Source organism: Phoxinus phoxinus, assembly GCF_949152265.1.
Source record: "Phoxinus phoxinus genome assembly, chromosome: 19".
In the NCBI taxonomy this organism is placed as follows: Eukaryota; Metazoa; Chordata; class Actinopteri; order Cypriniformes; family Leuciscidae; genus Phoxinus; species Phoxinus phoxinus.
The window spans coordinates 3,727,005-3,754,299 of record NC_136894.1 but is presented as its reverse complement, the minus strand read 5'-3'; the positions used below and the strand labels follow the sequence as shown (position 1 = coordinate 3,754,299).

The 27,295-nt window shown below is 36.8% G+C and overlaps 2 protein-coding genes across 3 annotated transcripts; both read right to left on the bottom strand.

The window, feature by feature from the left end:
• Positions 1-2,569: 2,569 nt before the first annotated feature.
• Positions 2,570-15,074, bottom strand: plekho1a (pleckstrin homology domain containing, family O member 1a). Of its 2 annotated transcripts, none has more exons than XM_079590978.1 (6): positions 14,758-15,074; positions 13,074-13,220; positions 7,246-7,386; positions 6,477-6,581; positions 5,084-5,185; positions 2,570-3,949 (listed from the first exon to the last, which is right to left on the bottom strand). In XM_079590978.1, the coding sequence occupies exons 1-6, from the start codon at positions 14,782-14,784 to the stop codon at positions 2,840-2,842; spliced, it is 1,632 nt and encodes a 543-aa protein (XP_079447104.1). In that variant the 5' UTR covers positions 14,785-15,074; the 3' UTR covers positions 2,570-2,839. The 2 variants fall into 2 exon arrangements, with proteins under 2 accessions (XP_079447104.1, XP_079447103.1); XM_079590977.1 differs by having other exon boundaries at positions 14,742-15,019.
• Positions 15,075-16,032: 958 nt separating this feature from the next.
• On the bottom strand, positions 16,033-26,803 carry vps45 (vacuolar protein sorting 45 homolog). The gene is made up of 15 exons (XM_079589910.1): positions 26,492-26,803; positions 25,901-26,035; positions 25,756-25,816; positions 25,548-25,627; positions 25,365-25,433; positions 24,962-25,099; positions 24,709-24,819; positions 24,245-24,379; positions 23,796-23,909; positions 23,516-23,683; positions 23,115-23,273; positions 22,223-22,330; positions 21,134-21,255; positions 19,100-19,231; positions 16,033-17,910 (listed from the first exon to the last, which is right to left on the bottom strand). The coding sequence occupies exons 1-15, from the start codon at positions 26,582-26,584 to the stop codon at positions 17,829-17,831; spliced, it is 1,707 nt and encodes a 568-aa protein (XP_079446036.1). The 5' UTR covers positions 26,585-26,803; the 3' UTR covers positions 16,033-17,828.
• Positions 26,804-27,295: the final 492 nt, after the last annotated feature.

Sequence of the window (27,295 nt, the reverse complement as noted above, 5' to 3'; positions counted from 1 at the left end):
TCATTTATTCTAGTCATGCAACAGAATCAGTTCAGCACACGCATGTTTCTTAAGTAGTTATCCTCAATTAGATTTGCCAGGCAAAAAATTTCATTGCTTTATATGATACAATTCATATTGTGCATAAAAACAGAGAAACCCAGAAGAGTGCAAAATAAAAATAGTGCAATATGAAGTTAAGAAAACAACATGTCTCTTGGGAATATTTGCAACGAGTAGCCCTGGGGGTTATTTCAAACATTAGCTTCCCTGTGTATAATAACAACATTTTTGCATTCGCCGTGCCACAGATCTTCTTGATGATAAGATTTTGAAGCTCCACACAAATAACTGGATTCATCATGGATTGGAACTGGGCCAAGAGGATGACTCAGTTTTGTATCATACCCTAAAGTGTGTCAGTAATGTTTCACATGAGTACACTAGGAATACAAACACTAATACTAGCATGAAACGAGTGTATACAGGCAGTTACTTAGACTGGATGCATCTGAATGCATTAGATGCATCACTGAACAGATGTGCCACCCTACTGTAAAGTATGTGCTGCATGCATGTGCTGTATACAATTATTATTACGCGTATGCATTATAATTTTTTTCACCAAATCATTCAAATGAAGGATCATGTGACACCAATGGCTGCTGAAAATTCAGCTTTGCCATCACACGAATAAAGAAAACATTTATTTTAAGTTTGAATTTTAGTTGTCACATGATCAGAATAAGCATCTGCCACTGTTATAGTAATATATCAAAGAATATGTGATATGCATGGGCGGGTGGTAGTAGAGCAATGAGGTTAAAAGCTGTACGCTACGATTTCTGCTAGACCTCACTTGGCCTTAAACCAAATTTAATTAGCCGTACGTTTAGCAATGTGAATAAGCTTTGCATGTTAAGCCTGGCATGCTGAACTCAAGCCTGCTTTGGATAGCTGTGGCCTAGATTACAGTCATAATTAATTTAGTGGTCTATGATTTATGCTCATTTTGTCATCTAATATGGCTAAATCTCTGGGCTTTTAGAACAGTTATAATCTAATGGGTACTTGTGTTTCCTAAAAAAAAACTGTAATCATGTAGAGCAATTTCTGGTACAATAATAGACCGTATGCAGTTGTTTTAGGGCGCAAAACAGGCGAACGGGGGCATTTGTTGACTGTTCACCCACCCACCTGATTTGAGCTCATATCAGTAACTGATGATCAGGCCTGTAATTATGAACTCATAATTGCTATTCTTTCAGAAAGCCAAAAGATGTTAATAAGTAGCTTTTTCAGATCACAACGTATCCCATTCATAGGTAGTCTTTCATTAAATTCAGTACAGTAATTATTCAAAACAACACCAGGCCTCTAAAATGAGGGGGTCAACCTGCTTTATGAAAAATTAATCTCAGAGTGATGCAATTCAAGTGAAAGAGCAGTAACGTTAGATTCACTGAGCAGAGCCTGTTTCTGAGGCATGTGGATACATTTGTGAGATAATAAAAAGAGAAATAGTGTTTGTTTTTTTGTGCTGTCTTTTGACTAATTCTGTATCATTTATAATCTAATTCTGTCATATTATTATTGTGAAATCCAAACTTAGGAAACATTTAGTTCAAACAGAGGTTTTGTATCACTCCAATTCCTTGTGTTCATTGCAAAAAATGCAGTTCAATGATTTGCAAGACTAAAATAAAAATATATAGATATTGAATTTTACCTGAGTTCTGACTTGTTGTGAGTAGAAGACCGTTAAATAATGGCGGGAAAATAAAAATATTTCTATTGAGTTCTCCTCACGGACTGCACGCGATAGCGAATATGTAACGCGACTGGACCGATTCACAAACAAAATGAGCCTTTCAGACCAAGAATGATAGCTATGAATATATCTACAAAGATAACACTTTTTTTTTTAAGCGTTTATCAAAGCGCGTGCTTGTCTGTCACTTTAAATGTGTCGAGCTCGTTACAGCAGAATCGATTCTGATTGGCTGTCGATGTTTTTATCGTTCATTAGCTGGATAATCGTTCTGAATGTGATTCTTTCTCTGTGCATTTATCGGTACATCTGTGGTATTGAGCTAGCTCTTTTGGCAACCAGAAACAACTGACCAGTGTAACATTAGCCCGATTACGAATCGAAAACGAATGACTCTTTATATGAGTCAATTCTCTCAACAAATAGTTCAAAAAGACGAAGTGACTCGTTCTGAACTGCCCTGTTCATTTTACTAATATTATTTATTTATATATAGTGTGAGGAAAATTGAAACAAAGAATGAGATTCGAAACAAGAACATATCGAAATGAAAACTTGTGAACTATCGTTATTCACTCCTATCAACAACAATGACTGCAATAGTTGGTTAGATACTCAAACTGTCAAATAAAAAACTAAGGTGTAGCAAGAAAAAAATATTTTATCTTTAGTACTTGATATTGGGGAGCAGGAGAGATTTGCCCCAAAAAAAATGACCACTGCTAACTTTTACCTGCACTTTTTTCCACACAAAGCTCAACGTTACCATCATGTTCACCTCAAAACAGTTGTTTTTACCTGAGCTGTTTTTGCAAAAAGTGAGTGAATCGTAAACCACTTTAATCATGAGTAATACACATAATCAATGCCAACAGAAGTACTACAGCCTTGAAAGTGGAGTCACAAGTAAAAAATACAGAAGTTCAAAGTGCAAAGACAAAGGGTTGAGGTGTCAGAGGAACAACAGTTAATATATAAACAATAGACCATGAGATAAAGCAGAACACTGAAAGTTCCACCTATTGTTCTCCTTCCTTGCATTCATTGTAAAGGCTCACATAAAGCATTTTAGAGATGTTAAAGATTTGGTCAGGGGCTTTTCTTTTTGCGGTTCTGTGAGGGTGTTGTAGGTGTTCTAGGTTTACTGTGCTCTGCCCGCTGCTGTCTGGCTTGCAGCTCCTTTACCTCAGCCAAAACCTCTCTAGCTTCTCGCCAGGAAGAAATGGCCTCTTGTAAGAGTCGTTCAGCTGCCGCCCTCCTGCTCTCCCAGTCCAAAGCCTCATTGAGAGGAGAATCAGTACCCCTAATGCTTTTGAAATGGGGCGAGTAAGAGATTCGGAAAAAAGCAGGGTCTGTTGACTTCATATGGGGCGAATTTGATCCAGTAGACAGAGGCGAGTCTGAACCTTTGATGTGGGTCAGATCGATGCATTTCATTTGGGGTGAACTTGATTCTTTTGAATCGGGTAAATCGAAGCTCTTTGATCGAAGTGCGTTTTTGGAATGAGGGGATTTGGACTTGAAACGGGGCGAGTCTTTTGATTTCACATGTGGCGATTCTTTCCCTTTGGAGCCAGGCGAATCTTTCACCCTCACTGAGGGGGAGTTTGTGCCTTTGCTGTGAGGTGAACTATGTGAGCTTGAGCCCTTGGAGTGTGGCGAGTCAGAGCCCTTGAGATGCCGGAGACGAGGGGAGTCAATGCCTCTCAGGTAGGGGTAAGATCCCATTCTGTCCCGATGGGGATCCTGTTCCTGAATCTCAGCGAGCAGCTCTTGAGTCCTCTCCAGACGCTGGGTGATCAGATCCTGCAGGTGTCCTGTGGGACTCTGGGCCTGCGTCGCCTGGGACCCATTCTTCTTATTTGGCTTTCGCTCTCTTTGGGACAGAGCGTCATCCATGGAAGCACATCGGTTACGGCCCTGAGCTAACTTCTTCTCACTGTGAGGTGTGTGAGACTGGTTTTCATGGTTCAAGGATAACTCTGTCTTGCGTGGCAAGCTGCTGGTTTTCACCTTGGCCTCTGTAGAGGAGGACGGTGGCCTGGACGCATCGGTGCCAGCGCGTCGACGGCCAGGAGCCAGTTTATCCAGGCTGACCCGATGGTCCTTCAACCACTCATCCTGATCGTCATCAAGCATACCAGCATCTTCTTCATTCACCAGGTCCAGCATCAGCATTCCATCAGAAGAGGCAGAGGCCTAAAAAAGACAATATTAAATAACACTTTATGTTTATATGGTGGATACGCGAGTATCTTGACACCTAGCAGCATCATGAATTAGTTTTCGGTTACCAATACCCTTAAAGAAATGCACCAATGTTAAGTGAGCAGTATTCAGGTGGTCATGTGATCGTAAAATGTATCTATCATTTTAATTATTTATTTAAAAAGGTTTGAAAATATTGAACCAAATTTAACTAAATAACTAAATATTGATATGACTTTTAATGACTGAAATAAATCTATTATGCTTATAAAGGCTGCATTTACTTCATTTTAATGTACTACTTTTAATGTCATTTATTCCAGTTATGCAAAGCTGCATTTTCCGCATCATTACTCCAGGCTTCAGTGTCACATGATCCTTCAGAAATCATTCTAATATGATAATTTGCTGTTCAAGAAACATTTCTGATTATTATCAACGTTAAAAACAGTTGTGCTGCTTCATTTTTGTGGAAACTGTGATAATTTTTAATTTATCTTTGATGAATCTTTGATTTATCTTTGATGAATAGAAAGAAACAGCATTTATATGAAATATAATTCTTTGTGACAATTTAAAACATTTTACTGTAAGTTTTGATCAGTTTAATGCATTCTTGCTGGAAAAACAAATCTCTTTTTAAAAGAATCTTACTGACCCCAAACTTTTGCGTTGCAAATAACAGATAAATCTACTAACCCTAACTCAAAAAATGAAATAAATTCAAAGATCACTGTCCAATGTTGAAACTCAAATAAAAAGTGAAAATTACTAAAAGCATAACCATTCAATAATTATGTTTAAACGCGATTTAGTAAGGGAAAAATAAAAGGTGGGGTGGGCATTTTACTCCAGGGGGACATCTTGCCCCCATCTTAATCTACTATTTATGTCTAAAACCTTTTACTTTTTAATTGAAGAAAAAAATACTGAGTGCACCTTTTTAAACAGCAAAGTTTTCTGGACTGCACTACCTCTCCGTTATGCAGTCAGGTTATAAATAGCTGCATATAAGTTTCATCATTATTGCACCAAACAACCACCTAGTGCCATGAAGTCTAGTGCGTATGAGCAGACAAACAACAACAGTCTTTGGAATCAAAGCAAAGCAAGAATGCCACCCACCACCGCCATGAGATGACCCCGCGTAGGCAAACGCCGCCCAAGTGGGATCTTGGCCCGATCGCGTGTAGGATGAGCCAGAAGACACTCCTCCTCAATCGTCACCTGAAAAGGGAAATGAATCCAAACTGGAGCTGAGCTCATTTTTACCATATTAACACAGTGATTTTCAGCAACCTTATATGGGTTCTAATTTACACAACACAAAAGGCCTATATGACATGAAGCGTTAATTAGTCTTGCATTCATCTCAGTTTAATCCAGTAGTTGTTAGTGTGAAAATGAATTTGCAGATTTATAAATAGAAGGTGCTTTATGCAGATGATGTGAAATTCACACTAGTGGGTTTCTGGTATGTGAAATGCAGTGATTTTACAAGTGGAAACAAGACTGTGAAATCTTTTGCAACGTATATGCAATTGTATTAAAAAGGGTTTTAATGTTCCCATTTATTAATCTTAAAGAGGACCTATTATGTACTTTTACAAAGTCTTGGTTTTGTTTTGGGGCTCTACTAGAATAGCTTTTCCTGCTTTAATGTTCAGAAAAAACATATTTTTTCCCATATTCTCCATTGTTGCAGCTCCTCTCTTCCCAGTCTGTCAGTAACGCTCTGTTTAGTTCCTGTCTCTATGAAGCCCCTCCTTCTGAAAAGCACAATAAGCTCTGATTGGTCAGCTGGATAAGTGTGTTGTGATTGGTCAACAGTGTGCTTAGGAAATGTCCCGTCCCTTACCATAACCGCCAGTTTCAACACACTATTAACTAACTCGTCCGTATATTCTGCGTATGCCTTGGGCGGGAATTATTTAAATGAGGAATATTGTGACATGCTTGTTCCTGGAAGAAAACTCAAGACTACAATGAAGGCGTTTCAGAAACAGTGACACTGATATAGAGAATAACTGCCTTTGGAGTGACTTTGTTTGTAACTTTGCAGAGCTTTTTCATGCTCAAACAGCAACATCACACACTAAAGAAAGGTGCACATGTAAACAAGCATAATAGATCCTCTTTAAACCCCAATTTTAATTATTGTGGCCGTAGTAATAAAGCATGATGTTGACTGGCTTAACAGTTCTTAGCCGAAATGTTTTCAATAGGTATGTCAACCAGAAAAAGTTGTATTTTCTATATTTATTGTTTTTCAGAGTGCTTTTGAGAAATAATTGCACAAAGAATTTCCAGTCTCCTAAAAGTGCCAAAACCAAATGATGACAAGAAGATAAAAATATCTAAAAGTGAGATAGAAGAGGGTTAGCACTAGAATATGAAAGAGAAATATACACAGAAAGAGACTGACTAATGCAACGAAAGAGTGTGGGAGTGGAAAGCTAAAAGATGAGCATTAAAAAACAAGGAATAAATAAAGAGTGTATGAAATGTCTGTGCTCACCTCATCCAGCACACGATTCTTAGCTCTGGTAATAGCTGTATTTAAAACATTGATCCAAGATTCCTTCTCCTCTGGACTCACAGCCAGAAATACAAGATTGGGGCTCTAATGGAAAAAAGCACTTATTAAAATATCAACAATTACAATTATTAAAATGAATAATTATGGTATTTTGAATTTTCAAACATGCATTTTAAGAAAAGGAATTTCCCTTTTTATCAAGAAATAAATTTTGTATTGCCAAATCTAAATGTTTGCAATGCTTCATTCAACTAGGTATGTTTGAGCATTTTGTCCTTTTTAGGGTTGCATCTTGTGAAATTACATGTTTTTGGTTTATTTACAGGTGAAACTCGAAAAAATGTAATATCGTGCAAAAGTTAATTTATTTAAAAGGTGAAACTAATATATTATATAGACTCATTACATGCAAAGTGAGATATTTCAAGCCTTTATTTGTTGTAATTTTGATGATTATGGCTTACAACTTCAGATTCAGGTTCAAAATTAGAATATTGCACGATATTCAAATTGTTCAAATTTCACCTGTAGATGTCTTTGATCTGGTTACCAATTTGATTATTTCACACTTACTCAAATGAACCGCACTAACAGAGTAATGCACCAGAGTTTGTTTTAATCAAACCAAACCTCCCAATTGTGAACACACCCTAAAAACTGATTAAAATCAAACCACTTTATAGTCAAACAGGCACAATATGAATTGAACCTTTTTTTAATCCATAATGTCATAATGTTTAGTTCTTACCTTGTTTCCAGGGTGTTGGCGGCGGAGCAGGGTAAATTTACTGTAGTTCTTCTTGCTGTGGCTCTTGGCTTTTCGCAGTTCCTCCGAGCGCTCATACTGTGCCAGGTCAAACACTTCATGAGTCTTCCCATTATTCTTCATCTGAACACAAGAGCAGCAGCATCAGCACACAGGCCTGAAGCTAGTAACAATTGCTACCATTAATTGAAAATATCAGCAGCGCTTTCCCAGGCCAACTGTGCCGACAACAGTGATTCATGATTGGACATTGATTTTAGCTCGAAGGACAGCAATAATTAATGTTCAACAGAACACAGCTGTGACATCAGTCCATGGAATCTGACAGAACACTAAACAAAATCACCAACATTTAATTTACAAATAGTAACAAAAACATCTGTACCCTGGATATATGAACAACACAAAGTATTAAGAGTAACTTAATACTCTATGGAAGCCAGTTTACATATTGCTCATTTATTTGTAACTATATTTGCAACTAGGCCTATATCTGACAACTGCTGCTTATAACTGCTCATTTATGTCATATAATTGTGGTTTAACATTTTATAATGTGACTTTATACTTACAAGTTCTGAACGCTAGCTAGTGGATATCTCACAGTGTTATACTGTACCTCAAAATTGCATTGCAAATGTGACTATGGGCCCTATCTTGCACCCAGCGCAATTGACTTTGTACACCGACGCATGTATCATTCCTATTTTGCACCCGCGCACAGCGGACTTTTCCCTCCAGAGACGCACGTCGGTAAATTAGGGAATGAACTTGTGCTCGCGGGGGCGGTTCAGCGAAAAGTTCCGGCACAAAAGTTCCCTGGTGCTATTTTGCAGTTTCAGAAAACAATTCTGCCACTGACCAGGAGAAACCGAGTCTAAAGACAGTGGCGTGTTGCACGTTAGTCATATGCTATTATAAGGGCGCGTGCTTGGCCATTATGTAGCGTGTGAACAACGCACATACACTTTGATTTTCTAATCTAAACAGACGCAGCAGTTTTCATTTTTGCAGATCATACATTAATACAAGGAAAAATATTAACACACGAGGGAAATCATTGTTGTGTCCGTGAAGATGTGAAAAAAATAGGCGTAAATCTATCTTACACATTTACCCAAATTATTATACGCCTGTTTAACCGAAGCTAATTTGGGTGGGTTTCTCCCATCATCCCCAATGTCACTTCTCTGTGTTTTACGGCCCTGACGAGAACGTCGGTCTCCGCGGCTGTGAACCTCTCCTGGCACGCGCTGGCAAATCCGCCGTTATAATATCAATCCGCCATGGAACAAGCGCGCCTGCTCTTAAAGGGAATGTGAGAGGACGCTCTGATTGGTTTATTTCACGTTACGCCCAAACCACACCTATGAATAATGAAGCTACTTCAGACCAACACATTTTAGATTTGCATCGGGCGCAAGAGTCATTTATCCCGCCGGTGTAATAGCAACAGCGCCGGGATCTGCCCACAAAGTTACTTGCATTCGTGTTTGATACTTGTGTTTCTGATCGTTAAAATAGGACCCATTATCGCACAATGTGAGTTATTATGATAATTTTTTTGGTAATGCTTCACATTTCACAATGAATAGCGCAAACCTCACACATATAGCCAAGCCTGGTTCAGAAGATATTCTCAATTAATACCAGATAGCAAGAAAAGGAAACGAACTGTGTTCTTTTCCATCAGAAATCAAGACAGATGTTCCAAACGGCTTTCAGTTAGTACAGCCCCTCCCCTAATCATTCATCCAGTGACCCATCTGTGAAAAGTAAACGCCTCATTTTAACACAGGTCAATCATCATTATAGCTGACTGTGGAGGAAAAGAGGTAAATTTCACTGAACCTGAGGGGGGGGGACCGTGGGACATTAAATCCCAGAGAGCCACAATGAGGGTTTCTGCTGAGACGAACACAAAAACTCAACGCTAGAGATATTAGCATGCATGTAATGTCTCACATACCAAAAAAGAGAAACGTAGAAATTTTGGGTCAGAGTTCTGCATGATTACCATGCATTCACCATAGCAACGGAAATACGCAACAAAGGAATCTGATGCCAGTGAGCTTGAGATTAAAGAACAAAGATCAAAGTGATCCGTGATCACAGACCAAACAGCGAGCACAAGGAAACCAGCCTGTTCATAACATCTATGACTTTATTCCGCTTTGAGTTAGGTCACGTTTATCTAAGAGAGAGTTCACAAAACAACCAGTTTTATGATAAAGAGTAGCATTTAGGTACGGTATGCTCCCCCCCCATGCCACATATGGCTAAAGGTAATCTGTGTAACCGTATGCCTCCAGATGGTCTCCTGGGGTCACACATTTAAATGTGAGTGAGCGCACACTCTGAGATAGAGCGTACTAGTGATGCTAATATGGGGCAAAAGACCCCTGGAGGAAAAGAGCCTGGGCTCTCTTCACCACATCAATATTTCACTCCCACTGTTGGCACAGCACGTTCCCGGCAGGGGGCCATCCTGATCTCTGGATTAACCACCTCCCAAAATAACCCACTAACCCACCATCTTCACTCTCACGAAGGTAGCTCCATCCATAACAAGATGTAAGGAATAAAACGCAGCCTTCGTAAAGAGTGCTCTTATGAATATTACATATTCCAAGGATTTCAGAACAGAGCTGGTTTTCAAGGCATTGTGAATTGGTAGTTTTGGCTATGGCTGCTTCACCTTGCTTGGAGCCATACAACCTTAAAATCAGTCTCAAGATGTAAGGACTGTGAATACTGCATTTACATGCCTAGTTTTACTTCTACGAACAAGCTGGAATTAAATAGATTTGCAGAATCCCCTTGAATCACGTGTTCAGTGTGTTCTGTAATCTGGTTGACTGCATTATTAAGAGGTCAACCAATTTTCCTAAAATAGACATAATTGAAATAAACTAAGGTAAACCTCACAGCCTTTTGTCCTGCCAAATGGATGTTATGCAAAGTTAAATATCATAATTCACACAGATGATTGGACTGACACACAGTTTATGAGTAAATCCTCAGTACATGTTTATGATCCATTTGCACACATGATGAATAAACTCTCAAACATGAATGATCAGCCCGAATACAGTGAATCCTAGAGTAGAGCATCAATTATTTACACCAGATGTATAGAGGGAAGCACTTTGAACCCAGTTACAGATGCTCAACTGTCTACATGTATAAACTTCAAATAATTCACATGGGAATCAGAAAGGATCATCGGCTTTACGAGTAGAGTTGCGTGAAGTGTCGCTATGCTACATGACATGAGTGAGATCAATTGAATAGTTATGTCAAGTGAACAGGGCTACCTTGAGCACTGAAGCAAAGTCAAGTGCAGCGGTGCATAATGCTAGCAGTACTAAGACAGCCACAGAAAACAATACACAGAGCCCGAAGGCATGCAGCGATCACCAGAGGACAGACCTGTAGCACATACTCAGACTGATGCAACCTGCTGACATTGTGCTCTGATACTATAAAAATAACCTTGCTTGCCTGACTGGTGGGACGATTCACAGGGCTATACAGAATGTTAATCTGACTTGCGGCTTTATTTGACAACATTAATTTCTCTGAATACCAGGGGAATCTTGTGAAAATATGTTGTCATGTATGCCAAACTAAAATATTTTGGGAATTCAAGCAGTGTTGACAGTGGAGAATGAAAGATTGAAGATTCAATTACTATGAGCATAGACTTCACTGTATTATCTAACAAGGACCTTTTATGCCCTTTGATAAAGTCTTGATTTTGTTTATGGCCGCTACTAGAAAAGGTTTTCATGCTTCAATGTTCAAAAAACCTTATTTTCCATTGTTGCAGCGTCAGTAACGCTCTGTTTAGTTCCTGTCTCTATGAAGCCCCTCCTTCTGAAAAGCACAATGAGCTCTGATTGGTCGGGTGGATTAGTGTGTTGTGATTGGTCAACCGCTTTGAGTGTGTTTGGGAAATGTCCCGCCCCTTATCATAACCACCAGTTTCAACACACTACTAACTAACTCAACCAGGCCTCCTTATTTAGCGTATGCCTTGGGCGGGAATTATTTAAATGAGGAATATTGTGACGTGTTCGTTCCTGGAAGAAAACTGAAGACTACAATGGAGGCGTTTCAGGGAGTTCAGAAACAGTGACACTGATATAGAGAAAAATAGTGCGTTCAAGTCATGTCGATAATATGATATTTATGAGTTGAACGCACATGAACACCACCACAAAATCGTAAATATGAGAGGGAAGCTTGGGATTTTCTTTAAGCCCCGATGTCTTTAAGCTTCGACCAAAGTGACTTGAATGCACCTGACATTGTAAACACGACTTAAATACGAATTTCCCTGGAGGACTTGAACGCACCATATTGACTTTGTGCTTTGTAACTTTGCAGACCTTTTTTATGTTCAAACAGCAACATCATCACACACTAAATAGTTGAAAATACTCCTCTTTAAAATACATTAAAATATATTATTTGAATTTTTATGTTTTTTGTGTTCCTTCAATACTTTTAAAATTGAAGTTTCTATATTAAAAAAAAAAATCATAACACTACCTCAAGGTGCCAGCTCATCAGTGTCAGCAGGCTCAGTTTTGTGGTCTGTCCCTGTAAAGTTCATGTTTGAATAATTCACCACATAAATAGGAAACATCCCCTCATTCTACTTCACTGCAACACCACCTGCATTTTGTGTGTGTACTTGGTCTCTACATGTAAATCAATGTCTTTTTGAAGCATTATCAGAGTAGCCTAATAATAATTTGTAAAAGATAGGCAACTAGTCAGTATTGGATTACTTACCAACAAACAAACTAGCAAACAGACAGAATGGAAAAGACTTTAAATTAAATCTGATATTGATTTGAATCTTTAAAACACTTAATGGTAAATCTTAAGTCCCATTAATATTTCTGTTCATGGTGAACTTGAAAAGCTTATCTGGGTTTTTTTGTGTCACTGACAGATCAAAACACATGGATGCAAATTGCTGCGATACTGTATGTGGTTTGTTCACATGGGTTTCTTTTCACGATGGCGTGACACTGGAGAGTCCTGAACATCTCCAGGGAGCGAGAGATCTGTGCAGCTGGGCGTTGAATCTTTTAATGTAAATATAACAATGTCGCTCATCCAAAAGACAGCAGATGTGTGAATGCGACACGTGCAACTGCTTTCTCAACTCTTAAACCCATTGCTTCAATGAGAAAAACCAGGGCACTCTGTACAGTTTCCCACGATATGCTGTTATCTGACGGCTCTGTGAAAGTGATGAAAGCCTACAGGCAACGACAGAAACAAGCTGCTACTCTTCCATGAAGATTACAACCATGCCTCCACACAAGCTTCAAGTGATGAGCAAATGATTCAATTGTAAAGATTGGTTGCTCCTACATCAAACCGGAAATTGAATTCAACTGAATATTCGAAAGCAACTTCAGGGATCTTTGGTAGTGGCACTGACACAAAATCCATGACACAGGGAAATATTGATTGTAGCCACTAACCAGGTTCACTGCTGCTTGTCGTTTGCGGACACCATTGGGTTTCAATTTTCAGTGTTTATATAATACCCTTTAGAAAATTATAGCTTGTCAAAAGGATTACTTTGATGTCCTTTATATCAAGGGCAGGAGGTTTTTTGGCAAACATTCATTACTCGTATTCATATAATCTCTGTAGTTTATATCAAAATATGAATGGGTTTCATACACGAGTCGTTGACATGATACCTTTGGGAAGTTGACCCTGCCTTTTGATTGAGCATGAAATCATTATGAAAATGTATTAGAATTGTCTTTATAACCCACCTCTTTTTCAAAGATGTACAGATGATCTCCTTTAAGCATCACAAAGCGGTTTCGCCATATTTCCCTGAATAGTCCTTTGCCGCTGAACCTGCGGATCCAGCCTACTTTGTCTGGTTGGGATGAGGGCTGGTTTGCATCCTGAAGACCCTGAGTGTGTCAACAGTGACCCGGTTAGTGTGTCGCCCGTCTTACATAATAGTATTCAAGTTCAAACAGATCTCCGTCACATCGCACTGTTTATTCCATATCTGTTACTATATTATAACTATTAGTAAGTTGTCCAATAGTGACTATATTATTTTTACTGGTATTGATGTGTCTATTTGAAGTATTCAAACAGTTTACTAGTTACAATTTTTGTTAACTATTTATTAGATACTAGTGCATATAAACATTTTAGTAACACTTTACAGTAAGGTCTCAATCATTAATGCATTTACTAAAATGAGCTGAAAATGGGCAATATTTTTTTTACAGCATTTATTGTTAGTTCTTTGTTAATGTTAGTTCATAAATATGTTTGTTAGTTTACAGTGCATTAATTAATGTTAACACAACTTTTGAGCTTAAAAAATATAGTAGTAAATTATGAGGCTGACACTTTACCTAAAATCAATAAATGCTGTAGAAAAAAAGTATTTTTCATTATTTCATGTTAACTAATGTTTTTAACAAATGAAAGTTAACAACGTTTTTTACTTGAACAACAATAGAACAATTTGAAAATTGTAATATTTTGTAACTACTGAAAAATATTACTATAGTTCAACTAATGTCATATAAACATGTAGCTATCTAATAAACAAGTAAAGATGGAATAGGCTACTAATAACTATTGAATTCATAATTGTATTCATAATCTCTAATAAAATAAGATCACCACTGGAATAAAAAGGATAGTAGCCTAAAAGTAATTTGTAAAAGATAGGCTAGATTACTTACTAGTGCCGTAATAAGAAAATAATGTTAACACTTTAAGGTCTCATTTATTAACATTAGTTAATGCATTAATTAACACAAACTAACAATGAGCAATACAATTGTTACAGTATTTATTCATCTTTGTTAATGTTAGTTGATAAAAAAAACAGGTTGCTCATTTTTTTGTTCATGTTAATTCACAGTGCATTAACTAATGTTAAATACAACATTTGATTTAAAAAATGTATATATGTTGACATTATCATTAACTAAGATTAATAATTGCCGTAGAAGTTTCTAAGTTCATGTTAACTAAAGTAATTAACTAATTTTAATAATGAAACCTTATTGTAAAGTGTAGCCTAACCAAATAAATAACTAGGCTATAGTTAACGTTATTACAGCCTGCCATAGGCTACTGCACCTTAAAAATAGATCCCAAAAATATTTTACTGTTAGTTGGTCAATTAAGGGTGTGGTCAATTAAAAATTCTGTTAAATAGAATAAAAGATGTAAAAAAAAATACGAGAGACAACAGCATAATGAAGAATATATATGCGTAACGAAGATATACGCTCTCACATTCAGCGCTTCATAACAAAGGAGTCATTGTTAAATTAATTTAGCGTACACATAATTTAAAAAAAAGCAGAATACAAATACTGTATTACATTCAGCCACTGTTCAATAAAACTATTAAATCATGAGCATGCATTACTATTAGCCTTTACACATCAGAGACTCACTGTATGAAATTCTTACCCTTTTGACCAAATGGCTTTTCTTCATGCTGTTCGCACAGTGTGTGTTCCGCCGTGTCTCTGTCCCGCTCTCTGGAAGACACTGAGGTGCAGGTCTGGATCCCGTGAGGAGGTGGACGTGGCGCGCGCAGGTGTTGTGTGTGGCACGAGCTCTTTCTCTCAGGACTGATGGACTGCCAGTCTCTACATAGACGATTTGCAAACCGCGGGCAGAGGCTCTCCATTGGCTTGGGTGAGTCCCCCGAGCTGCTGCCGTGCTTCTCAGCTCTCGCCGACACGGATTTCCCCGTTTATAGAGCTCGACTGCTCCATCTATTGAACGACGAGCTCAGCTGTCGGCGGGATGACGTCACGCTGCATATTGAGCTTCCCTCATAAACATATATATATATATAAAAAAATCTCTAAATCGCAGCCTACTTTTCCGCATTTCTATATCGAAATGGATACATTTCTGAAGTCTCTAAGATTGATTAAAAACAAGAAAAGTGACAGATTCTTGAAATATTATGATGATATTTTTAATAATACCACTGATGCATAATGTTTCCTCTGTGTATGTCTTTTATTTTATTTATTTATTTTTGTTTAATATATTTTTTTAATATATAGCCTATGTGAAGCTTTACATATACTTGATACAATTTAATTCATGTAGAAGTTCTATTTGTTCTGTTCTTTATATCTGCTAGTTATTTGATACATATTCAATACAAAAATATATTTTAAAAAATAAACATATATATATATATATATAGAGAGAGAGAGAGAGAGAGAGAGAGAGAGAGAGAACATTTTTGAATCCTTTTCTTTTTGGAATTTTTTGTAAGTTTCCCCTGTATAGTTTATTTTGATTTTATTATTTATAATATCGGGCAACTTGTCACATTTCTGATGCTTCAAGCAATTTTCTTCATAATTGATTGTTAACTGTTTAATTTTTGCTGAAATATTTATCATTAAGGCAGGTTCCATTGTGACAACTTACCCCATTCAGTGTGAAAACCTTCTACTGGTGCATGCCTTTTTTCCCTGGGTAATAAGAGTGTAAATGTTCGTCATCTTAAGTCGATACAGAACTTAACATATAAAAATAAACCTAGATATTGTCTGGAATAAAAGTGTGACTCGCCGTTCTTGACTATACACTTGTGTAATAGCTTTGTTTCAGTAAATCTAAAAAGAAATGTGGCAAAAGTTTAAAAAGACACAAATGAGAGCATGGATCTGAATATTGCACATACAATTATTAGAACCACAATAAAACAAAATGCATGAACTTAAACTAAAATGTTTATTATGTAACTCAGTATAGGGGGATTTCCAAGGATTTTCCCTCCTACAAGCTCTGAGAAAACACACACACACTCAGAAGGACAAACTACATCACTATAATTACACTAAGCTTCTTTCTGTCCACATAAATTGACCACATTATTCTAGAACGAAGCAAGAAATGTTTCCCTTGGGTTAATTGGGACAGATTTCTTTAATCCAAATCTGGAAATAACAAACGGACACATCATGGACCTGATTTTTGTCCCGCTGTACGTATGTGTATTTTTCATCAAGTGTGACATAATCTGGCTCGCAAATCTACCAGGCCCTTTATTGACTCATCATAAGCAACCGTTAATGTTTTTTTTTTCCATCCACACACAGCAAACTGTGCTGTAAAGCCATTAAGTGGTTCAGGTCTGCCGTCGTCTGGATGATAGTGGGGATTAATGGATGTGATTAGTGAGGGAGGAAGGGGAGTTACAGTGGAGCAACCTGAACTTGTCTATGGGGGTTTAAGCTCTGGAGGTTAAAGTGAAGACCTAAAAGGTCAGGGCTAAACTCCATCTACTTGATTCAATTTAATCAGTAAATCACTTGAGATGTGTTATACAGCCTGTGGACTGAGGCTTTAGTGGTAATAAAAACATGAGGGGAAAAAAGCGTTGGTCTGATATTATTGGATGAATCAATTTTGACTTTTCATTTATTGAAGAGAATCATAAAATATCACTTACTTATCATGATTTCCAGTTTATCAAGCTACAGTATGTACAAAGGCAAAGCTTAGTCCAAAAAAAGACATGCGTACGGACACACTGAGATGCAAATACGTCGATGTTTTATACAAGGCTTTAAAGTTAGCCGGTTTAAACTCTTTGTCCACCAAGAACTGTCATATTAATTGTTACAAGCCTTTGATGTTAATATTATAGTTATAGGCTGACGACACGCTGCAAATAAATATCCATTAAAAACATGTATTAATGTCTGGATATTTGCAGCATGCCATTTAATTTAGCTGGATAGGGATGTTAAAAATAATAATAAAAATTATAACAAATATGGTGGAACATTTTTTTTTAAAACCCAAATATTGGAATGATTTTTCCAGCTTTCTTGGGCACTTTTGATGCAAAATTTCACATTATTGTCACCCAAATTATATACACAGAGCAGTCTGTTCATTTTTTTGTTTATAGTATATTTAAAAGTTATATACTTTTTTACTGAACATCCAGTAGTCATCTATCCAACAATGATCAAATTTAGCATCACCAATCCAATAAATAAAAATGTCATCATTGTGATCACTTTTGGGGCATTATTTACACGTGATCATAAAAGTTATGCACATTTACAGTGTTTCACATACCATTATCAACATATATATATGATAACACTTTACAATACATTTCAATTCATTTACATTAGTTAGCGCATAGTCTCATGAACTAACAATGAACAAGAGTTTGACAGTATTTATTAATCTAGGCTAATGTTTACTACATATTTCTGCACATATACTAACACATTTTTAACAATTCAAGTTGTTGCTTGTTCTTATGAACACGCATGAATTAAAAATGAACAATAGTATATTTATTATGATCGTATTTAAGCTGTGCAAATTGTTGTTCATAAATGGTAAAGAATTGAACCTTATTGTGCAGTGTGACCATTTTCCTCCCTAAAACTGAAACATTTGAAAGGAATGTTAGGAGAGAGAAAAAGAGGGCAAATGTTCACAGCGGACAGACAGCACACATTAATATGAGTGATGATGATGACAGCTCAACGTCGGCTCTGCGGACGGCCTCGTCCTTGTGTCCGGTCTCCACCCGAACCCACAGCGAGCGTCACTTCCTCCAGGAAGCTGGAACAGAGAAGAGGAACATGTTTGCATGATAATGCATGCGTACAGTCTGCACTGGATTTGACTGGAGTTGGGTTTCAACAATCCTCGGTCGGTAACAAAATATGTCAAACAATGAGAAATTACAAACAAACAGAAAGGAAAACGATATCATGCAAATGTATTTAAATTACATTTTATTTCAGGAAGTTCATAGTCAACTAGTATCTATTGTAATGGCTATAGTGTACAAAAGCTACAGATCTGGTTAGATCAGGTGGAAATAAATTGAAGCTTTGTGAAGTTTAGCTAAACTAAATTTATTTGGTTGAAAATATTACGATTAATTTAGAGTTTACATGACAGACAGCATTTGTAAATAAAAAAAAAAAAAAAAAAAAGTAAAAACAATTAATTATTCTTACAATTTGAAATACGATTGTATTATTAATACCAGTTTTCTATTGTAAAACATTTTAAAATGTAATTTATTCCTGTGATCAAAGCTGAATTTTCAGCATCATTACTCAAGTCTTCAGTGTCACATGATCCTTCAAAAATCATTCTAATTTGATGATTTGCTGCTCAAAAAAACATTTCTGATTATTATCAATGTTGAAAACAGTTGTGCGCATTTTTTTCAGGATTCTTTGATGAATATAAAGTTCAAAAGAACAGCATTTATTTGCAATAGTAATCTTTTGTAACATTATACATGTATTTACGGTCACTCATGATCAATTTAATGCATCTTTGCTGAATAAAAGGTTTTTTTTAAATATAAAATCTTTTTGACCCCCTAAACTTTTGAGGGGTAGTGTGTATAGTACATATATAATAATATCTTAAATAAGAAATGCAATATGTTGGAGAACTCTAAATCATCTAAGACCGCCAAGAAACAAAAATCCATATAGTCTACACTGTAAAATAAATATTTTCATGATTTGTTATCACAACTTTTTATCTTTTGTCAAATCAACTTCGATAACTAATGTGTGAAGATAACATATTATTTTGAGTTTTTGTTTAATAAACCATTATTCTTCATTGTAGTAACTCAAAATTGTAATTACAACGAACTAAAAATTAAGGCAACAAGGTAACTTGCTTTTTTTAAGTTAAACCAACTAATTTTTTTTTTACATTATAAATGTAAGGGCTATTTAATAGAGATGAGATGGTGAAAAGAGCATTTAAAAACACTGACCTCTTAGTGTTGTGAATGGCCGTGCCCCCGAGTATGATGCGTACCCCTGGCATTGTGCGGTTCAGGTTGTAAACAGTAAACGCCTCCTCGTAAGTGGCCCCGCCAATGATGAAGACAATGATGTCTTGAGGTCTAAAGGGTGGAGACAGTGTGAAGGAGCACATCTATTTCACTGCAGACCATGTTAGAGCTGCACAACTAATCATATTCTTGAATCAAACACCCACATGATCTTATTCCTAAATGAAAACCATTCGCTATGTCTAGTAAACCGTTGACATGCATGATCACAGCGGACATTCAAATCTGCGTTGGATAAACATTTATAGTTCAGATATAAACGCTGATGTCTACGAAAGAGATCAGAATAGAGAGAATCACCTTTTGATAGTAACGTGGCACTTCAAACGAACTGTTAAATGAACTGAGTGACTGTTAAAATTGTACTCGTCTTTGAATCATTCATTCAAGAGATTGTTCAAAAAAAGCTGTTTCATCCAGTAATGAAACAAGTGAAGTCTTTATGAGTGAGTCATTGAATTACTCAATTTTTTTTCAATCTAAATAGACTGCAGAAATTAACATTTTGTCAGAACCTCTAGTAAATTACATGCTATTTTGTTTAGTTGTCTATTCAGAATCGTGGGAGAATCGTGATCTCAAATAAACAAAATAAATCGTGATTCTCAATTTATCAATAATCGTGCAGCTCTAGTCCATGTTTTCAACCCAAGCACAAAGATTGTGAATTATACATGAAACAGGGCATTTCAAATGTATTTAACTGGTATAATGTAAGTAAGTAAGTAAAATTTATTTATACAGCATTTTTCACAGACAGTCAAAAAGTGCTTTACAATAGACAATAAAACAGAAAAAACAGTCTAAGAATACAATCAAATACAACAGATAAAATCATCAAAAGACTAAAGACAGAGATTAGTGTGTAGGTGAATTGACCGTTCGCAAAGACCCGCCAGCCTTAGTTACTGTCGCTATGTCCGACAAGCTACGCCGCTCTCATACACACACCATGTTCTCACGCAGTGAAAAATACATTGTGGAGCAGAGAGGACACTGACAACACACTGAGAGACAGGACAGACCAGGTTACTTTTCAGTTACTTTTGATATTAAACCTATTAAACAAAGTCTCACCTTTCAAATTTGGTCATTTTTTTAAAAGAAATTTAAACAATAAATACCGTTTTGTGGCTCTTTAATGTGTCGTGACAGATCGCTGTGTCGCCTCAGTTAAAGCTGCTCGTGAACCGATCATCTCTTCCTTCTAGTTCATTTATAGCATCAAATAAACATGAATGAACATCAGAAGGAATGTTGTTTTAACTGCGGAAAGACGTCAGTTCACTCCGCTTCTCAAGTTCAAATCCTCTCATGTTAATCTACTAACTCTCCTGACTGCTTTGTCGGACAAAATGGAGGATGGCGAAGTATGATTGGTCAGATCGCCTGTCAATCAAGCTCCCTGTAAAGGGTCAATTAAGTTGGCAAGATAGGCAGGGGCCTGACCATATAGAGCCCTATAGGTTATGGTGAGAATTTTGAACTGGATCCTGTAGGTTACAGGAAGCCAGTGAATGGAGCCGATATGGGTGCGCATATTTGATCTAGTAAGGAGCCTAGCAGCAGAATTATGAATGGATTGCAAACGGTGAAGGACAGATTTGTTGAGTGAGGAGAAGAGTGAGTTGCAATAGTCAATACGGTATAGGAAATGAAGGCATGAATTTAGCATCTCCAGTTCTGACTGAGAGACCACAGCCCTCAATTTGCCAATTTGTAAATGGAAAAAACAGGATTTGGTCAGTGATTTGATGAGAGTTTCAAAAGATAGGGATTTGTCAAATGTCACCCCAAGGTTCCTTAGACTGTGAAAATAACATTCCATATGGACACAGAAATAACACACACTCCAAAGCAACAACAAAACACTCACACTAAATGTCTATAAGTGTGCCTGTATATTATTAATGCATGAGTGTGAATAACAGTCTATTTCTGTATCTGTATCACCTGTCTCTCAGAGAACTTGGCCCGAGGTAGGGGAACTGGCTGTCCTTCAAACGACCCTTGATCAGCTGATCCAGCGTGTCATGTAGAAGCGGCTGATGCTGTGTGTACACATTTTCAACTCCCTATTCAAACACATAAACAAGTTTTAAACAGCATGTGGGTTTGGCAATATGACATGTTAAAGGGGACCTATAATGGGGACTTATAACAAACTCTTGATATCTTGTTTTTGGGGTCTACTAGAATACAGATGAAACTCGAAAAATTTGAATATCCTGAAAAAACGTTCATTTATTTCAGTAATTCAACTTAAAAAGGTTAAACTATATACTATCTTCTTTACATGCAAAGTGAGATATTTCAAGCCTTTATTTGTTATAATTTTGATGATTATGGCTTACACCTTATGAAAACCTTTTCACAATATTCCAATTTTGAATTTGGGGTTTTCATGAGCTGTAATTTCATCAAAATTATAACAAATAAAGGCTTGAAATATCTCACTTTACATGTCATGAGTCTATATAATATATTAGTTTCACCTTTTTAAGTTGAATTACTGAAATAAATGAACTTTAGCACGATATACTAATTTTTCGAGTTTCAGCTGTAGGTTTTCGTGCTTGAATGAATGTATTAAAAAACACATTATTTTTCACATATTTTACTAGTTTCCATACACTTTATGTGCATTTTGCATTTAAAATACATTTTAAAAAATGAAATCACTGAATGGAAACATCAAAATGTGCATAAATAAAAATAAAAAAATTTAAAGCACTCAATTGAGACATTTTTTATCCGATAAGAAGACATGCGCATAAACTACGATGGAAACCTTTTTGCAGCATAAATCCCTCGATGTGCAACAAAAACCTCACATGACGTGACATCACATGATTGTATAACTAGATACGTTTTATTGCACAGCATCTCTAATATTTGTTTGATCATTCTGTAATGCTAATGGAGGCGTTTCAGGGAGTTCAGAAACAGTGCGCACCGACAGAGAATAACACCCTTTGAAGTGACTTTGTGCTTTGAAAATGTAAAAAAGAATGCAGCCAGAAGGCCATAAACATGATGTACCTTAAGTCCTTTGAAAAACTGCTTGGTAATGGCCACAGCATCTGTAGGAGCAATGAGGTCACTTCCTCTGACTCGTTTTCCGCCATATTCCACCATGGACTGCACCATCTGCAGTATAGGAAAGTAAGCAACTTTTTAATAATAGTACTAGTAATAGTAGGACTTTATCAAATTAGTCCATCAATACCAATACAGTTGAAACTCGAAAAATTTGAATATGGTGCAAAAGTTCATTTATTTTAGTAATTCAACTTAAAAGGTGAAACTAATATATTATATAGACTCATTACATGCAAAGAGAGATATTTCAAGCTTTTATTTGTTATATTTTTTGATTGATTGATTCATTCAAACACCATATGGTGCCCAGCCCTCATGGGCTTATTAGACACTACAGTAATAATTTCACAATTATTTCCAGATGGCCACGTGACATAACACAAGCCCCAACATAACATAACCAAACCACTAAAAATAAATACACATACAAACAGAGATGGCTTGTCATATGGGATACTAAATACTTTGCCGCCGATACCAGGCCTTTTCTAAACATTTTGCCAAAGAAAAGACATAATTTTCAAAAGGCCAGCATAAAATCTCCCCTTTATATTTCCAAAATATATCAGGATGTTATAATTTTGATGATTATGGCTTACAGCTTATGAAAACGCCAAATTCAAAATTAGAATATTGTGAAAAGGTTTTATAAGCTGTAAGCCATAATCATCAAAATTATAACAAATGAAGGCGTGAAATATCTCACTTTACATGTAATGAGTCTATATAATATATTAGTTTTCACCTTTTAAGTTGAATTACTGAAATAAATGCTCGATATTCAAATTTTTCGAGTTTCACCTGTACACTGCTACAGGACGCAGTCCCTCACCTTGCGGTGTCTCTCTGACACCCCTTTGCGATTGAGCTCTTCCATAAGGCTGGGCAGAATACTGCTGCTGTGTTTCTCGTAGCGAAGCGCGTACAGCATCACCAGCCGCACAGCGTCGATTTCAGAAAGCCGAGGGTTCTGCAGGAGCCGTCTCAGGCTCTGCAGGAAGAGGAACAAGGTCATCTTTAGCAACGGTGCAAGATTTACAGCACTTAACATAATGTAGACGACCACAAAAACCATTGTGGATTTACATTCACTTGGTTCAAAAGTTTGGGGTCAGTAAGATTCGGTAAGAAGTCTCTTATGCTTGCCAAAACTGCATTTATTTGATCAAAAAATATAAAAATAGTGATATTGCTAAATAATAATCAGCACTTGACTGCGTGTCAAACTCTGACCTGTTGTGCATTGGAGTGGTCACTCTGGCAGGCCAACTCCTGCTCCACCTCGGACACCTCCATCAGCTGTCTTTCACTGACCAGCCGGGACAGCTCCCCGACCACGGTCACGTGCTTTGAGACCGTGCCCGACATTTTCTTAAACTGGGGGTAGTTGTCCACAAATGCCTACAAAAGGAAAGTGAACACAATAATAAAAGTTCTGGATCAGGGGTCTTCATGGTTCACTGCTCATAAAAGATGATGTGCTGCAGTGAACAGTATTATTAGGTCTGCTCACCTTCATGTCAGATATTGACTCTAATTTCTGTTGGTCCTTGGGCTTTTTCTTCTGAAAATCCTCCATCAGGTTCTTGATGTTTGTTCCAATCTCACCAAAATTCAGGTACAAGTTCTTATTAAGAGAAAGAGAGAGAAAACAACATATAGTGTGGGGTCCAAAAGTCTCAGATCACTAAAAAAAAGGCTCTTACTTTTGCTTTTATTACAGTTTCTAAGGAGTTTCATAACCTAGAAATGTTTAATATTTCTTAATCATTGTATGTCATAATGTTTCTTTGTTTTAAATTGAAAAAAAAAAGTATTACAAGACCTTGTTGTGTACACTACATCAGTTTCTTTGAAGTGAAAATCTACTTGATAAATAATTTCATGATGCATTACACACTTTAATGGAATCTGTATATGTACTTCAAACAACAAGACAATATTTTCAACAATGTTACTCACATTTGCATAAAACTCATCATTTTCTGCAGACAAGACCACCTCCCGTAGGTCCTTACTGATTCCAGGCACTCTGGACAGGTCTATGCGGTTGTTATTGAGGCCCAGTAGCTCATGAACCATGGCCTGATACGTCCACTAGAGGAAGCAAATGCATGCACATGTAGAATTTGCTGCAATATCAGCACACTAAATCATTATGTAATATTTATTTTGTTGCAATAAAATAAATAAATCAGTAAATGCAAGCCGGACGCACTGGCTCCTGTAAATCTCACAGTAGAGAAAAATAATAAAAAGCATCATATTTAATGTCTAACACTGTTTTAGCAGTTTTCTAACATAATCCAGAAAGAAAACCATGGGCTCTATCTCCCTCTGGTGGTCAGGACTGGGATTTTGCATACAGATCTTGTTCTGTAATATGAGATTTGGATGTAACATTATTAGGAGATGTTGTTTCTTGCCTGGTTGAGAAGGGGAGTAATGGCATCATCACTTCTGTCTAAAATCAGGAGAAGAGGAGGTACTTCTGTCTTTCTGAAGTCAAACAGTTCATACTCCTTAGTAATGATTTGCTGTGGGAAACACAAACAGATCATTAGTCAATACATCTGAATACAAGAACATCTGTAGAGTAAATCAAATTATAAAAGAATAACCTGTTCACCAAAAGGTCAAAGATAATGCATACTACAGATCTGTGATACATGGTCTTACTTTTACGCTCTCTGCCAGCCTTTTGGACATGTCAGAGGAGAGCTGGTAGCGGATCATGGGGCATTTCTTCAGGGCCAGCAGGACTGATGTCAAACCCTGAGTGACACGAGGCAGAACACTGGGCTCCCAACTGCGACCCTATAAACACACAGAAATATTCATAGAGAGCCTAAAACAGAAGGATTCGTGCTCACAAGAGAGATAATGAAAAGACTTCAGGCAGCACTAGTAATTTATTATATCTTATTGTTCAGTTTTTGGCTTAGTATCATAATATATCTTAATCCATAATAAATAACAAATATATATATTTAAAGGGGTCATATTACGCTTTTTATTTACATTTTCAACTCTCTTAGCTGAAACTAGTTCCCCATTTTAAACAAAAAAAAAAATTTCTTACCCTGGATACTCCTTGAATGTTGAGGGAGAAAAGATGAGGGTTCACAGCAATGAAATCTCCATAGAACTCCTAGAGTAACAACATTTTTTTTTAAAGTTTGTTAACATTTTGTAGACACTATATGGAAAGCATATTTATGAATCAATTATGAAGAAGACTTTCATTAAAAAGAAGAAGGCCCACCTGCACTTCTGCAACTACTTCCTGTTCATCTGCTTCAGCCAAAACCTTTATCTCACTCTTACTGATCACGTTACTAAAATCTGCACAGAATAAGTCCTAAAGTCAGTGAAAGTTCATCTTCTGACCACCCTTATTAGCACATATTCTGCAAACTCATATACACAAGAGGTAAATTGAAGCAACACTCTGATATATTTCTGGTACTCACAGATGAAATAGACACTATACTTGGGCCGACGAAGCTCTTGAATCAGGTGCTCTACGTTCTCCTGAAAGCAGAGACAATCAAGTATGAAATAACCTGGAAATACAGTCTAAATCCATATATTCTATAAGAGACCATGATAAAAAACCTTGGTTGGCCGGAGAAAGCAGATCGCTTTAAGGTGCTTCATGTTGTCTCGGTTTTGTGAGTCAATGCGCTCAAAAAGGTAGACCTCCTTCTGCAGGATCTCAGACTGAGTGTAGACCACACTCACAATACTGGTCTGTAAAGAAACAGAGGAAGAGTAAAGAGAACAAGCAAGCAATGTTTTGACCACTGTTAGTCACTGTCTATGTAGACTGCTGACTACTTTTGCAACACAGCCCTCTAAATTTAAAAAGAAATTAGAGTTACATTTGGTTAAAGGGATTGTTCACCCAAAAATGTAAGTATTGATTAATACAATTAATATCCAAACCTGTGTGAGTTTCTGTCTGGTTACCAACATTATTTACATCTTCTTTTGTGTTCAACAGAAGAAAGAAACTCATAATGGTTTGGAACAACTTGAGGGTGAGTAAATCAGTAAATGATGACAAAACTTTCCTTTTTGGATGAACCCTTTAAGACACATGACAGCAAAACCCATTTACACCTGCACACAGTACTAGATTATCAGTGGCTTAAGCTCATTTGCGCTTTTTAGCTTGAACTGTTAAAGCTGTTTAAATTCACTTACCGTCTCCTTGTCCATCAGCAGCACCTTCATCCCGGGTCCGCTGCTCTCTATCATTTTGGAAATGTACTGCTTGACAGCCAGAGTCACGTTCATTTTTTCGTTTTATATGTGTTCTAATTGTCAGAGAAAATGGTTCAAATGATCGAATCTTTTCAAAGTTGTTTAACTAATGATAAACGGCTCTTTTCATTAGTAAACTCCCGCATACAAAATACTGTTGACAATGGGAGACAGACAACTCACTGGGCTTCCTACTACTTCCGGTGTACACGAGTATTCGGTCCGCCTCTGATTTGGGATCTGTTGTAGTTCAATCGATCTTCCAAGTCTTTCAGGTTCAATTTACTAGTTCAACTGATCTGGTAACAGTTCGTAGAACATGAACAATATCCCATAATTCAAGGCTGCTACGTAAAACGGAGTAAATGAAACGCCATATTGGTAAGGGCTCGTTCTACAGGAATGTAATTTCACGGAACTTTTTTTTTTACTAACGTCTGTGCCTGCGTCGTTTATGTGTTTTATAGCAATATTACGTAAAGTTATGATCTCATTAAACTTTTATTAATCACAAAAAGAAATACTAAAAGGATTATCATCTTTAAATTGTTGGTTCAGTGAGTCAGTGTCGGATTCGTGAAAGAATTCATTTAAAAGATTCGACTCAGAAGAACGATTCGGTCAAGAATCGGACATCACATCCAGACGACCTCTCTATCGCTGTATTTTAAATTACCAGCTTCTTAGTTATTCGTTTATGTGATTTATAGCATGGTCACGCAGTTATGATCTCTTTAAACTTTT

Bases quoted from the DNA above. Each gene is read 5' to 3' on its own strand.
- plekho1a (XM_079590978.1), bottom strand. From the start codon at position 14,784: ATGAAGAAAAGCCATTTGGTCAAAAGG. The intron at 6,582-7,245 runs GTAAGAACTAAA...TTTTTCCATTAG, and splicing joins GCCAACACCCTGGAAACAAG to AGCCCCAATCTTGTATTTCT. The intron at 5,186-6,476 runs GTGAGCACAGAC...TTCCCTTTTCAG, and splicing joins AGAATCGTGTGCTGGATGAG to GTGACGATTGAGGAGGAGTG.
- vps45 (XM_079589910.1), bottom strand. From the start codon at position 26,584: ATGAACGTGACTCTGGCTGTCAAGCAGTACATTTCCAAAATGATAGAG. The intron at 19,232-21,133 runs GTGATACAGATA...TCCACCCTTTAG, and splicing joins CCAAGTTCTCTGAGAGACAG to ACCTCAAGACATCATTGTCT. The intron at 17,911-19,099 runs GTCAGTGTTTTT...TCTCTGTTCCAG, and splicing joins GCCATTCACAACACTAAGAG to CTTCCTGGAGGAAGTGACGC.